The 15,679-nt window shown below is 38.9% G+C and overlaps 1 protein-coding gene across 1 annotated transcript; it reads right to left on the reverse strand.

The window, feature by feature from the left end:
• Positions 1–1,891: 1,891 nt before the first annotated feature.
• Positions 1,892–10,049, reverse strand: LOC108795717 (platelet glycoprotein V-like). The gene is made up of 2 exons (XM_018567008.1): positions 8,759–10,049; positions 1,892–1,951 (listed from the first exon to the last, which is right to left on the reverse strand). The coding sequence occupies exons 1-2, from the start codon at positions 10,013–10,015 to the stop codon at positions 1,892–1,894; spliced, it is 1,317 nt and encodes a 438-aa protein (XP_018422510.1). The 5' UTR covers positions 10,016–10,049.
• Positions 10,050–15,679: the final 5,630 nt, after the last annotated feature.

Below are 15,679 nucleotides of genomic sequence, written 5' to 3' on the forward strand. Positions count from 1 at the left end.
TAAATATATAAATCAAATATCCTTTAGGAAAGAGGAGGAAGAGAAGTAAGATGATGGTAGAAGAAGGGAGATGAGGTTAGAGGAAGGAGGAGGAGGGAGATGGGGGTAGAGGAAGGAGGAGATGGAGAAGAGTGATGAGGTTAGAGGAAGGAGGAAGAAGAGAAGGGAGATGAGGAAGGAAGAGGAGAAGGGAGATGTGGATAGAAGGAGGAAGAAGAGAAAGGAGATAAGGGGAGAGGAAGGAGGAGGAGGAGAAGCGAGATGAGGGTAGAGGAAGGAGGAGGAGAAGCAAGATAAGGGTAGAGGAAGGTGGAGGACCAGTAGAAGAGAAGAAAATGTGCTGTTATCCACAATAGATACGTGCAACCTTTTTTGGTTGCTTTTGCTTTTTTTAAACAAGCTAGATTTTACTTACAGCCCTCAGAAAAAGTTTAATTTTATAGTTCTTTACAGAAGATATCAGCCAGCAAGGGAGTGCTTTGTGCATTCTTTTTGATCAGTCAGGAAATTCACCAAACTCATAGACCTGTATTTTAGGTACGAATGCATATGGCTTCCCGTGTGTATATATATGTACGGTATATACACACAATGCACATTCCTTTTAATTTTCTGGCTGAATTGACTTCACATGGGGAAAAAATAAAACCCCTTTGAGGATACTCGGTGCCATTCCGAGATGGCTGTATGTATTACACTTATGTACTGCAAACTATGCTAACACTGAAACCAAGGGCAGGAGGATGGGAGCAGTGCAGAGCTATAGCTGGGAATGAAGACATGGAATGTAGCTTTTGCCCTCTGTGATGCAGAAGTGATACAACTGATGAAAACAATTCTAAAGGGAATCCGGGAGCATGGATTATTTCTACAGTTCTAGCATTCCAAAAATAATAGTCATAGCCGAGATCTAGAAAATGTTCATAATACACTATATTACCGAAAGTATTAAGACGCCTCCCTTAACACGCACATGAACTTTAATGGCATCCCAGTCTTAGTCCGTCGGGTTCAATATTGAACCAAATGTCTGAATATTTTTGCTGTGTTGGGCTATATCCACTGGGCTTCTGGAATATACACCTAATGAACTGTAACAAGTCTAAGCAACATATACAGTTATTGTGAGAATGCATTCAAGGTGGAACTGGCAAAGAGGAAGGGGGTAATAGATCACTTGGACCACTCTTGATTTTACAAATGAGGGCTGACACTGAGGCAGATTCATTTGGTTAAACTAAATATTAAAATTGTATGATTGCTATACACCATTGACCCGGATAAATAAAACATCCCAGATTTGGCTATACTTTCATAGGACAGAAACATAAGGATGAATGTGCAGAAAACATCTGCTGAGCAACCCAGACAAGCTACTGGTGTATTTTTTCATAATGTAACAAAAAGCTCATCCACATTAAGACATAGGATCATTAAATCATGAAAGTGATCCATCAGCCTCACTTGGCACACCCAACTGGCTTTTTTTAACCTTAAGGTGCCCATACACCTTACGGTTATCGCACGATTTCCATCTGCGATCGCGTTTCAGTACGATAATTGCACTGTTGATGGGAAGTGCACAACCGCAATTACTGTACAAGTGTTCGACTTTTGTCTTTCCAGCAGGCTAGAAAACTTTTATCAAATCGTACGAAATTCGATGGATTAGTGGCATTTTCGTACGAAAAAAACAACACTGCTAATGCGCAAATGAAAATCCGTTCTGTCAATCGACTAAATTCGGCAAGGTGATATTGCTAACGAAAGCTAATTGAAACCCACAATGGTCTGTGCATGATGGGTCAGTTGTTTGAAAATCGAACAAAGGTGCGATGATCGTAAGGTGTATGGGCACCTTTAGACTTCTAGGGGGCTCTACTACACAGGCTCAACCAGGAGAGAGAGACTTGAAGCACTGGATGTCAATCATCACAGGAGGTTGTAGCTGTCAGATGTATGTAAGTATACATCTGTGGATCGGTAAGGTGGGACCTGTTGGGTCAGGGGTGGGGGGGCAGAAAGAAAAAGTGCACTTTGCCTTATTCCTTACGGTCCTGTCAGGAACCAGGATGCCTCCGGGTGGCGCCGTGCAGCTGGAGCAGATCCTACATTTCCAGTGCACACCTGCAGGTGTCTCTGGGCAGTCAGTGGCTGTCTGGTACTTGAGCACCTCCAGGTGGCGCTGTGACGCTGGAACCAGGACCTGCAGCTCCAGGACTCACCTGCAGATGTCTCTGCAATTAAGCACCGCCTGGTGTTACCTGGGAGGGTATTTAATTCCTCCCTGCAGTGGGGATTTTGCCACAGTATTGTTGCCATTACCTGTATCCTGTTGCCTGAGTCCTGTAACCAGTTGCCTCTTTGGACCCTGACTCCTTCCCCCTGATGTCTCTTGATCTGTGGCTCCCCTCCTGTGGCCCTGCCCCCTGGTTAACTTGCCCTGTGGTACTCCGTGTGTTATTCTGTTTACCTTTAGTTTGGCTAATTTATGTAGCTTGTGGGTGTTGTTGGGGTTACTTGCGTTTTATATGATTTTGTATGTCTAATAAACTATAAGTTCATAGCCTTGTTTGGTGTGGTCGAGTATTTGGTCCTCCAGTATAGAGTCCTGCACACGGTATCCTGACAGGTCCTGTGTCAATGGGCTTGGACTTTTTTTAAATGCTTTGAGTGCATTTGACCAGCTTGAAGCGAGTTTTGCAACCCCATGGATTTAAATGCAAAATCTGCTTGAATCGAACAAAAGCCTGTCAAACCAGGCCCTTAACAAAGCTCAATAAGTGTTTAGATTATTTGCACTTTAAAACCATGAGACCAAAATCTTCAGCTCATCATAACAGGATGCTGCAAGTGTGGAACCAGAATAAGCTTACAATGTGTTTGCACCAGATCCATAAAGCAGCTCTGTGATTAAGCCCCTTCTTTTGGAATAAAATGTCTCCGAGTTAGGGACCCAGGTGGGGAGTGTTTTCTGATCATCTTACACTGACATTGTTGTGCAGAAGCTTTCATTATAAATTGTAACATTGAGAAGCATAGGTGAGCTTACCGCAGCTGTGAGTGTAAGTCAGAAAGGGCTTGGAGCAGTGTCGATAAACCTTTGTGAACTGCTGATGGCCAGATCCGCTTAATCCGAGAATTCTATAAAGAAACCTGCAACAAAAAAGAAGTATGCAAGCTGCCATTGCTGATCTTATTTTAAAAATGCATGTGCCCTGGCTGATTTTTGCTCCCACTATTTTTGAATCATCAACCAGCAGTCCTGATCTGCATCAGTGGGTTTAATTTACTAAAAACAAATAGGCTGTTTACTTTGCAAGGGAATTTTCCCTAAGCTTAGTGAAAGAGGTGAAACTCTGCTGACTTCCATCATCCAATTCACGTGCAAGCAAAAATATTTTTTTTTTCCATGCATATGATTGGGTAATCTTTCCACAGTGAATTTTCACCACATTCACTAAGGGAAATGTCCCTTCTAATGTCCAAATACCCTTGCAAAGTGAACAGCCTATCTGCCTTTAGTAAATCAACTCCAGTGGCTCAAAGAATCCACTGGATCAGCATGACAGCCAGACAATCCACATATTCCGAAGGTCAGCAATGACAGCCTTCATACTCAGGGCCAGATTCCCAACGAGGCCTGGCCTCGTGGCGGCAGGGAGTAGAGAAGCCCCAAGGCTGTGGAATTCCCATCGCCTGACGCCAGGGACATGAAGTTCCGGGCGGGAGGAGGGTAGTTTTGTTTCTACATTTAGCTGAGGGTGATAGCAATAAAGTTAGTGGGGAAAAAATTATAAAATAAATAAAAACTGATAAGTAAAAAAAATAAAATAAATTAAAAAAACAAGTAAAAAATATGAAATAATAATTTAAAAAATCAGAAGAATCAAACTCTGAAAGCAGAACTGAATAAAGCAAGCAGAGGGCAAAGGGCGGGTCAACGGTATTGTCTGTGGTCTCCCCGAAGCTGATCTTTTCCAGATTTCTGACTTATCATGCCTTGTTCTGCACTGTGTCTCTGTATGTAGGTGGCCAAGGCTTTGCTTTCTCATGCCGGAACCTCCAGCAAGGAGCACAGTGAGCAGAACACTAGTAACATTACCAAATCTCACTCTAATCTTCTGAGATTAGCAGCCAGAGGCAGCAGTGTCATAGGTCTCACACTGCAGATATACAGCTATGAGGCTATAGGGACAGGTATGTGTCTAGACAGGAAGTTCACAGCGATTTGTTAGATGAAATTCCAGATGAAATTGAAATAATTCAGGTTACTGCTTTGGCTTAATTAACATTTCTAAATGTTTTCTTTGAATAGGAATTATTCAATTTAGGTTGAGATCCACTAAGAACCCATTTTTGGGGGGCTTTCTGTGTCTTGAAGGTGGAACAATTCATGAGCATTGGTAGAATCACCTTTCAACATCCAGTGTTTACCACCATATGGGCTCTGTATACGTAGATGTTTAGTCTTATTCTTTAAGACTTTGATAATTCTCTGCTAAACAATCATGACCTGCTTTATGGGTGTGTTTATGGGTATTTTAATGTTTTCTATGTTATGAAAAAGATTTTGTACATTTTTTTAAACTGGTTTGATTCTATTGTGGTTTTCTTCTAATCTCAAAAAGCCCTATATAATTTCATTTTGTATATTCATCTTTCTGTGTCAATGTGAGGGACAATGCCCTTTTAGGCAGTTGTCACAACAGGTGTCCCCATTAGAAGATTTCCCTCACCTCTTATTCTGGTGTCAGTTGTACTATATAGGATATCCCATCACTTTCTGTCCCAGTGACCATTATCTTTGGGACAAACAGATGATGGAGCTCCTCATGGTTACACAAACAGCAGTAAAAACCCTTCCCTGCCCTACCTATAACAAAAAAAGGTTTTGGCTTTAGGTACACTTATTCTATGCCAACCAATCATTTCCAAGAGTAAGGGTACCCTTATTTCACATGGATGAGTCAGTGTTGTTTCATCACATTTTCTTACTCAATCCTGACACATGGATGAACTGAAAACCTGTTTCCTGCATCCTTTGTTCTATTTTAATAACAACAGCAGAATCTGCCTTGTGCTTTCCTCACATCCTTAGTTAGAAACGTATATTGTGGAACCCACTCAATCAACAATCATTATTTCACACTGGTAGACAGGATGTGGCTATTTATAAGACCAAGAGACATAAAAAGGAGTACATGTCTCATTAATCGGTACTAGATGTTAGACCAGGTTCACATCTATCAGTGTCTGCTTTTGTCAGATCGTTAGTATGTTGTTTACACGCATTTTTTATGTATTGTGGTGCATTTTTCATGCACCATACATTTTTTTTGGGTTTGGCTAAAGAACATTGATAATTGTTGTGGACTTGTGCAGCAGCCATCTGTAAACAATACCACACAAATATATTATTATAGTGCGTGTGTGTGTATTATATATTGTACAACCAGACTGTGTTTTATGTGTTGTCAGACATTAAGCCAATGAACTAGTGTTAAAAAGTCTTTATTCTCGACAGGAGCTATGCAGAATAGTTTATGTCAATGAGGTCTTAGGCGGTACCTCATTTTCTAGTCCCCGGTCTCGTTACCTGGTAATGCACAATATAAAGAGAGGAATTGAAACCAACATAGGAGGGAGTGCGATACATAGAATTTATATCTTTACGCAATAAAAGGCACACTGGGTAAGGTTAACACATTGTCTGGTTTCCATTCATTTATTTTTAAATACGCATATAGAGACACATAATGCATATCAATTCATATAGTGCTTTTCACACACTTTTTATCCATAGGGCTTCTTTTTGGATAGGCCTTAGGTGTTTGTGCCTGGATTTTAACCATGCCTGGGATGGTTTGTAGATTAAGTAACCTCTCCCAAATGACTTTATGGAGGAGTACACATTAGGTAAGTGACACATCAAGGTACCATATGCACTTTATTTTGATCTATCCTTCTATATCATTTCCTCCATTAACCCATTCCTGACCGATGACAGAATTATTCTGTTAAAAAATGTAAAATATTTAAAGACCATTGATGAAATAATACTGTCATGCGGGAAAATGAGTGCTGGTCCGTAGAGGGACCAGAGCTCATGGGGTTAATGCTGTCGCTGGATCCCTCGGTGTCCGAGGCAGCCCCTTAACCGCAAAACAAGAGGTCCCAGCACTGTGATCACTGTGATCGGCAATCACAGTAAACACAGTACTGTTACAGCCACTGATCCAGATTCCAGCTCATCACACCGTGTTGTGGAGCTGAGCAAGTCGGATCAGTGTGCTACAAACTGATGCATAGTATCTCTAAGAAGAGTACAGTGTCTCCTCACAATACTAAGTATCTAAAGCCCCTGTGAATAAAAACAAATTAACACTTTATTGCCCCTCCCCCCCCCCATTTTTAAAAAAGTTTGTAATAGTTTTTCAATGTTTTAAAAAGGAAAAAAGTTTAAAAAGTAAAAAAAAGTTAATAAAAAATATGTTTCATAAACAATTGATAAGAAAATATAATGCAGAGGAGGCTATTAGAGTTAGGAGACAGACACCACATTCTAAAGTTGATCCTCACTAAAATTGTATTTCACTCCTTGTATTTTGTGACATAACTCCAAAAATAAACTGAAATCCCAGACATCATATACCCTATAAATCAAGACAAATATAAGATTTTATTATGAATTACCTTCTGTTCGCTACACTATGTACACAATATTATTGCCAAAACGATTTAAAAAAATGTGTTTGTTTTTTCAATTGTTTTTGTATTTTGTATTTTAAAAAAATAGGACATTCTACATGCATATGTCAAATTAAAGCCCATGTTGTCCTTTAAACTTTAAACAATAGTATGTAATAAGTGTAGGGGCAATGAATGAGGAAGATTGAAATTATGGTTAAACAAACACATAGCAAAACTGGCAAAATTGCTCAGGTCACGAAGAACTAAAAAATATTTCTGAAGCTGTGTCACTAATGGGTTAATCAACAGACAGGTTCATTCTCTCACTTCTCCTTTCTGTTATTCAAAGACATCTGCCATTTAATAGATCATAAAATGCTTATTTGATAAAAACTTTACCAAAACGTAAAATGTACCATGCCATGAATGCACAGAATGGCTAAATGTGACCTGACAAGATGGAACAGTGTTGAATAAAAGCAAACCTGTCATCCGAAGGGAAGAAAAGGAAGGCATTGATGAAAATATTGCTGTGTAAATTCAATGTGCTGAAAATGGACATTACAAAGGTAATTTTTAACATTATGAAAAAATGATAAACTTACTGGGAGATGTCCATTAAACAAAGCAGAACAAACTTGAAGAATATGTCCACACACAAAACCACTTTACTATGCTGAGAGTTTAACAGCAAAGTTTGGGCACACAAAATTATGATAACAGATACTTTCAAAACAAAAATTAAGACAAAATGTTATACTGTATACCTATAGACATGAAATTAATGTAAAGTATTTGTAAACTTAAAGTGACACTAAACTCATAAGTTAAGTCTTAAAAATACATTCAAGTACCTTACCTATTAACAAAAAAGTATCTTATTTGTGTATCACTCGGCTGTAGATCCTCAAATCATCTCTGAATTGGTGCTGACACTGTCCTTCCGTCTGGGGCGTGGCTACTTTTGTTCCTCATGGTTCCTGTGTGTGTTGTGAAGTAGCCACAGCTCGAAGCTCGCTCCCAGGATGGACTACAATCTCACACTTAGTTTACTAATTTGTATTGAGATTGTAGTCCATCACAGGAGTAAGCTTGGCCTGGTGAAGCGGTGAATACTTCACAACACACACACACACACACAGGGACCATGGGGAACAAAAGTAGCCACCCTCCAGAAGGAACGACAGTGTCAGCACCAAATCAGAGATGATTTGAGGATCTACAGCCGAGTGATACACAAATAAGCTAAATTTTTGTTAATAGTTAAGGTACTTCAATGTATTGTTCAGATTTAACTCCTGAGTTTAGTGTCACTTTAATGTTTATCAGTAGTACATAACAGGAACTCATAACAGAGACAATGTAAATATATAAACATGTAACAATAAGAGTATTACTTTTCAGAAGATGTATTTATTGGTATCAGGATACGCTGTAGCTCTACAGGATCCTTAGCACTGCTGAAATAGCTATGAATTTTCCTTATTTTCAATAAAATGAAACCTGTCACAAATATGAGTACAACTTGAATAGTTGCTGTAACTATACTGAGATGAAAAATGATTTTTCCATATAGAAGACAATATCCAAGTAACTTTCTAAGAAGAAGAGTATATAAATCATCATTGAATTTAGGGGTTGTTCCCATATGCCCCGGCAAAGATGTGCTTGAAGAATCATTATTATTCCAACCAGTGGGATGTTCAGCAATTGTGGATAAATCATCCTTTGATGATGTACGAGTATGGGTAGTTTCCACATAATTTGGGTTAACAGAGGCAGTAGTGGGCTTGTAATGAGCAGATTGCAGTTTAGTAGGAGTAAAGGTCACCTTACCTCTCAGTTGGATGCTTTGTGTCGTACTGGCTAAAGATGTTGCTGCCTCATAAGGATAGTCATTTGCTATAGTTGTATAGCTACAGACTGGTACATTAAAATCAAAGACAGATTTTCCCATGAGTGCTGAAGGATGGTCACAAAAAATTGACATGGTATTCAGTACTATTTCTACATTCTCTACAAGCCACACCTTGAAATCTTGAAGCCTGCAATCACATGCCCAAGGGTTGCCATCAAGACGGACCTTTTTAAGCTTGGTCAAGGACTTAAAGAAGGTCCCCGGCAAAGTCATTAGTTCACTTTTATTTAGGTACGCATTTTCAAGGTTTATAAGAGGATGAAACAGATTCTCAGGAAGATCCTTCAATTTATTGCTATATAGAGATAGAGTTTGTAGCTGCTGAAGATCCTGGAACAAGCCCTCAACAAGAAATTCCAAACTGTTTGAATGCAAAGCCAGCTCCTGAAGTTTACTCAGACCACTGAATGCATCTTTTGGAAGACTCTGAAGCTTTTGGTTTTGGGTTAATACCAATAACTTTAGATCAGTTAGATTACTAAAAACAAAATTGGGTATTGTCATGAGATTTGTGCGATAAAGCCACAAATTGGTGAGATTCTCCATTTTGCAAAAAAGCACACTGGGAAGTTCGGTTAAAGGGTTACCATATATTGTCAGTTTAGTTAACGAAGGCAAATAGAGAAATAATCCCTCAGGTAATGTTTTTATTCCATTTCTATGTAGGGTCAGCACATTTAATTTTGGTAAATTGTAGAATGTTTCTTTATCTACCGTTTCAATTGCATTCGCATACAAATGCAACTCTTGCAATTCAGTGAGATTATCGAACATCCCAGATGTTAATTCCGACAGACGATTTTCATAGAGTGTTAGAGATTTCAGTTTGAACAACGAGTTGAATATATACTTTGGCAAAGAGCCCAATTTATTTCTGGATAAATATAGTATTTGAAGATTTACAAGATGATCTAGTAACCCAGCAGGCAATTGTCTAAGCATATTTCTGTTCAACATGAGCTGTTCTAGGTCTGTCAGGTTTTGAAATATATATGGATCAAGATCAGATATTGCATTCCGTTCAAGGATTAACTGCTCCAGATGAAATAATCTGTGGAATATTCCTGGAGGTAGACTTCTTATATTATTGTTGGACAGCTTCAGAGATTTCAGAAGAGGGAATTTTTGGAAAACCCCAGATTCTATAAAGGAAAAATGGTTTCCTTCGAGAAACAAACGTACAGTTATAGGTGTTTCTTGAAAGCTGGTATTGGTCAGTTCTGTAGCTTCAGTGTGGCCTATATAAACATACGTAACATCAGAAGGTATGGATAATGCAGCAATATCTCTAATTGATGTTCCCGAGCAAGCAATGAAGTCCTTTATTGTGCAGTTACACAATACTGGACAAAAAGCATCCAGAGCAACAAAGCTTGATGTAAATAATATGAAGAACACAAACATGATTAGGAGCAAACCTAAAAAGCAGAAAGAACAGAAATCAGAAAAGTGGGTTTCAGTCTACAATAAAATATTCATAGTCATAAACAATATAAGGCTGCCTTTAAATATTAATAGAACATATAGTTACATTTTATAGAAATTTCACAATTACATACCCAATAGCTACCAGTGAAAATGATCTTTATATCTTGCTGTTTGGTCTATATGTCCGTTAAAGAATACTCTTCAAAGCAAAATGTATGCAGAATTGTAGCAGAGTGCATCCTGCTGATAATGATGCTGCCACCGGAACTGGTAATAGATAATTAATATACAGAAGTCCTTTTTTTAAAGGGAAACCAAAATTATGTCATGTCATAACCACATATGGACAATAATAGTCACTTCATCCCTATTCACTGGAGTGCCGCCCTTATGTTAAAGATCAATACACCTAAAACAAATAATTTGGTTATTGGTAGATGTTAGAGAATTAGGCCATCTTTCTGGTCTTTTATCTGTATAAAATGCTATAGGGTCTTTAGTGGCGCAATCTCCACACAACTGTTGTAGCCATTATAAAAGGATTCACTCTGCCCATGTAATCATGTTACAGGAAGATGGTGAGTAGTCAAAACTCCAAGCTGAGCAGGAAAAGGGACAGGGAAATTAGGCTGAGAAATGCTCAAGAAATATAGGATCAGTCAGTAGGATGACTCACCAAGACTTCACAGACTGGCGAAAAGGTGGGTGCAAGCTGTTTTTGGCAATATGCTCTGATATTTTATATTAGCTATCCACATAAATAGCAGCCAGACCAAACTTCCATATAGAGAAAGACATGACAAAATCTGGGATACATTGCAACAGCAGAACAGTCAGGTATTGGGCTAGGAAAACAAGATTTTCTAAGCCATCCTTTAATTAAGGTGGCACAAAAAAATCTGCTGTAAGTAAATATAAAATATACTTAAAGCTGAATGACAGTCTATAAAGCAGTGGTTCTCAACCTGTGTAACCTCGGGACCCACATGTTTCCTTGGTCATTAAGGCGTGACCCAAAAATGATTTAATTTCTGAAACATTTTAATTTATTACACAAAACAGATAAGAAGTTTTTATAAGACCCCATTTGCCAGATGACCTGTAAAGCAAAAGCTTGAAATGTAACCCCTTCATGACTGAGGCCCTTTTTTCATTTTTTGCACCCATGTTATATTCCACATTTTATGCATTGTATGTGATATGGTTGCTTAGTGGCGGTGACAACACTGATTGGAGAAAATCAAAAAAGGGATGCTTTGTAGAACCAGTCGTTATATCTGTAAGCAGCAAGAAAGAAGACCATGGGATCCTGGAAAGTATTCTGTATTAGATCATCCCCTTGACTAAAGTAGCATTAGGGAAGGGGGGCTGGCTTGCAGAATTTAAAGGGACATTAAACTCAGTTGAAGAGTTTGGAGTCGTGGCTACTTTCCAACACACACAGGGACCATGGGGAACAAAAGTAGCCACCCTCCAGAAGGAAAGACAGTGTCATCACCAATTCAGGGACGATTTGAGGCTCTAAAGCTGAGTGTTACACAAAATAAAAGATACATTTTCGTTAATAAGGTACTTAAATGCATTTTTAAGGTTTAACTCCTGAGTCTAGTGTCACTTTAAAGTTTAACTATCTAAAGTTTGGCTTTAAAGTTGTGTAGTAAACGAGAAGTGAAATTCAATTAACCATGCCTCTTCGGTTTTTTTTCTCTTTGCTTATAGATGTACTGTTAAAAATTCATAAATATTTCTGACTTTTCCAGGAATTAAGTCTTTCTTGAACAATGTCCTGCTTGAGAGTTATGGACTTAAGTGGGTATTAGATGCAGTAGCGTTTTCAGTACTGAATCCTTCCTCATCCGCTTCCTTTGATTAGAGGAAGGTGCTCCTTTTTACTGTAAAATGATTTAAAACATTTGTTGGGTAAGTGCTGCTGCAGCTCACAGACTTGTTTTATGATCGTTTCCTGGTGAATTAAACCTAGACTGAAGGCCTACATGAATGCAATTTTTTATGCATGTTCCGGGGTCATGAGGTCTCAGGCAGGCAAGTTGGTTGCTTATAGGGCTCTTAAAGCTGAACTCTGGGTAATAATAAAAAAAAGGTTATTGCTCACCGATCTTAAAACACATGAAGGTAATCTATAGCACACAAAAAAAATGTTTTTAAGAGTCACATTTATTTATATTGAAGTGATATTAAACCCAGTTTTCTAGTATTTTCAGCAGCTTAAGTAAACACTTACATTGTCTGCCCCTTTTTCATATATTAATCTTGGCTTTACCCTTCCTTGCTGGTTCCGTTTACTGGTGCAGCTTTCCAGTTATTAGGTGGCTCCTTTACCTGGTGGGGTTTTAGGAGCCGCTCTTTCGTCTGCACCCCCACACTACCAGCTGATGTGAGGATGCTACCTGTGCCAACATGCATAGGCAATCAGTGTACAACACATAAGACATACCTTTGCCCCTCTTCCAAGGTAGGTGATTGACAGGCAGCTCCCAAGGTAGTGCCTTGTTAGCTGCCGTCAATCACTGGAGGCGCGTGCCGTGTGTAGTCTGGGGTGCCTGTGTGTATCTGTGCAGGTGGTGTAGACCCCAGGAATTACTGGTACTAGACTTGTAAGTGGGTGATTCCCCACCCAAAAGTTCAGGGAAGCTGTGCACAGGAAGCCCGGGGATGCAGTTGTAAACAGACTCAAGTTTAGGTGCTCCTGAACTTTGTTGCCAAGAATTGTTTATTGTCCTGAAGGGAAACTAAAAAAAAAGGTTTGCAGTTGTCACCAGAACAGGAATAGAGGACAGCTTCTAATGGGGCTACTTGACCAATGTCGTAGAGGAGATGTACCTGTATTTTGGAGAGATTCCTTCTCACCTCCTGTGATAAAAGGGAGGTGAAGCTAAATCACCCCAAATGAGTCAGACAGCATATACTGTGTGTGTAATAAATATATATCTATATATCTATATATACACACACACACACACACACTGAGTGGCCAGATTATTATGACCACCCCATCAGTACTTCGTTGGGCCACGAGATAACTCCACGAGATGACTTTGTTGGGCCGCCTCGTGACTCCACGAGATGTTGAAAGGTGATGCGAGGAATCTGACACTGCACTGTTGCCCTTCTGTTGTCTTGTACCAGTCTTGCCACTCTCCGTTCTGCCCTAACATTGACTAGTCGCTGACGGCCACAATTCGCACGTTCAGACCCAGATTTTCGGCTGACAGTCCAGTCTTTAAACACTTTAACAACAGCTGCTCTTGAACATTTAACAAATTCTGCTGTTTTGCTGATACTCGCTCCATGGCTTCGAGCGCCAACAATCATCCCACGTTCAAAGGCTGTTAAATCGCGTTGTTTACCCATATCTTCAGAAAAAAATCACTTCTACTGTCGTGGTAAACAACCTGCTTCCCTATTTATAATGGTCTGGCCCTCTAGCAACTTCCACGCCAAATTATAGCTAATTTGCCTACAAACGTCAGGTGGTCATAATAATCTGGCCACTCAGTGTATATACATATACACAAACACACATACATTTTTAAAGTGATCTTTGGCTATGTGTTCAGAGACTATACCAAAGTTTGATAATTTGAAGCTAGGACTTATTTTGTTCATGATTATGCTATATGTTTAGATGCATTCAGTGATCCTCCAACCTCTGGTTCTTTCAAGAAAAAGGAGATCTGTTTTGAGTCGAGTTCATGTGCACTTTATTGTACCGAGGTTGAATCCACCGAGTTATGCTATGTATAAAGGCAGCTGGCTGCACTAGTGCCACATTTCTAGTCTTCTGCTTCCACCACAACCCAAAAGCACCAACATCAGTATATGCACTTGTTTGGGGTGTATGACCACTGTAATTTCAATGGCACAGGGAAAAGTGCTTCCCTGTGCCATTGCGATTTAAACATTAATTCTCACTGCAACCTTTTCCAAAGCGTATTTCAAAAAGTTAAAGCAGTAGGGCAATCCAGAAAGTTCTAAAGAGAAAACAGTAAAGTGGCCCAATGCTGTCTTTAAAACATTGTACAATATGCCAAATAACTAAAGAAAACGTGTGGCCAAATAATACAAAAGAAACCGACACTTACAGTAGTCCCCCACTTTAGTTACATTCAAGCATTTTTTATTTGCTGCCCAGTGCCCCCGGGCCCAAGGAAACAGGGGAGCCCTGATACTTACATAGCTACCACTTCCAAACAGCATCTTACCACATTCTGTGCCTATCAGCCTGTTAGTATTATGGGAGCGCCTCCCTAACTAATAAAGTTGTGTGGGAGGTTAGCTATTACAGATGGTGGTCACTGATCACTAGAGTGGCCTGATTCTAACAGGGCACTCTACAACCCTAAAACAAATGCAAGCTTTGGGAGGTATTTAATATAGTATTTATGAATTTGTTCTTGTATTATATATCCACAAGTTTGCCTCTAACAAACAAGAAAAACATGTTACACCAAGGAAACACGTCTTCTTACTTTCCCAGTTGTATGGGGAAATTACGATCTCACACGGACAGTGGGAAGGAGACATTCATTTAAAAGTAAGTAGGGACTCTGATGCTTCCTTCTTCAGCAACTAAAGTCCACACTACGTTAGGTAAATATATCATTATGATTTTCCTTTTGCCTAATTACACTATCTTGTTAACAGTAGCTGAAAGAGGCCCCATGTGTGAAAAAGAGTTCAGAATTAAAATAATAGAAATTCATTATAAAATGTCAGAGGCAAACAGGTTAGAGAGAATTTGTTCTGAAGCAAAATATGTAGGTGTTGATTTACTAAGGGCAAATAGACTGTTCACTTTGCAGGGAAGGTTTCCCTTAGCTTAGTGAATGAGGTGTAATTGTCACTTCAAACGAATAATGTCCAAGGAAAATAATAATAAAAACAAAAAAAAAACAAAACAGTATTTTTGCTTGCACATGATTGGGTGATGAAGTCAGCAGAGCGCCACCTCATTCACTAAAAGGGAAAGTACAAAGGCCCTTGCAAAATGAACAGCCTTTAGTATATCAACCCTATGCTTTGACACATGGAATATATTCAGCTTCATTGCCCTGGGAGTTAGAGAAGTCATTCGAAGCTTTTGATTGACAAATCTCATGGTTAATTTTTTTTTTAGGACATATCCAAAACACATGGACTGTTCTAAAAGTTTATTTCCAAAGGCTTTCAGAAACCGAGTTTGGTCATTATGTTCGCAAGCATTTTAACTTCACTGACCTTGTGCCTTTCTAAGCACTCAAAAAAGTAATATGACACAAATAAACCTATATCAGATGTTATGTTTTTATCAATATGACATCAGCACTCAACAAATATAACGTGGGTAAGGTACACATTTTACTGAAAACATTCATGTTTCTTGGAAAGTATATTTTAACTGGGAAAAGCACTACATAAACTAGACAGACACTAGACTGGATTTTGTGTGTATTTTTTTATTTAAAAGGGCTTTAATCACAAAATGATTTACATGTATGTACAGTTGATATTTACAATTGAAAGACTCTATTTACTTTTACAGTAGGGTACCGTAAACAGCAGCACTTTGTTCATTTTGATATGCAGCATCCATTTCTCTATCTGTTTTGTCAGAACAATGGGATAAAACAGGTAGAAGTT

Source organism: Nanorana parkeri, unplaced genomic scaffold (genome assembly GCF_000935625.1).
Source record: "Nanorana parkeri isolate BGI_ZX_2015 unplaced genomic scaffold, ASM93562v1 scaffold29, whole genome shotgun sequence".
NCBI lineage: Eukaryota > Metazoa > Chordata > Amphibia > Anura > Dicroglossidae > Nanorana > Nanorana parkeri.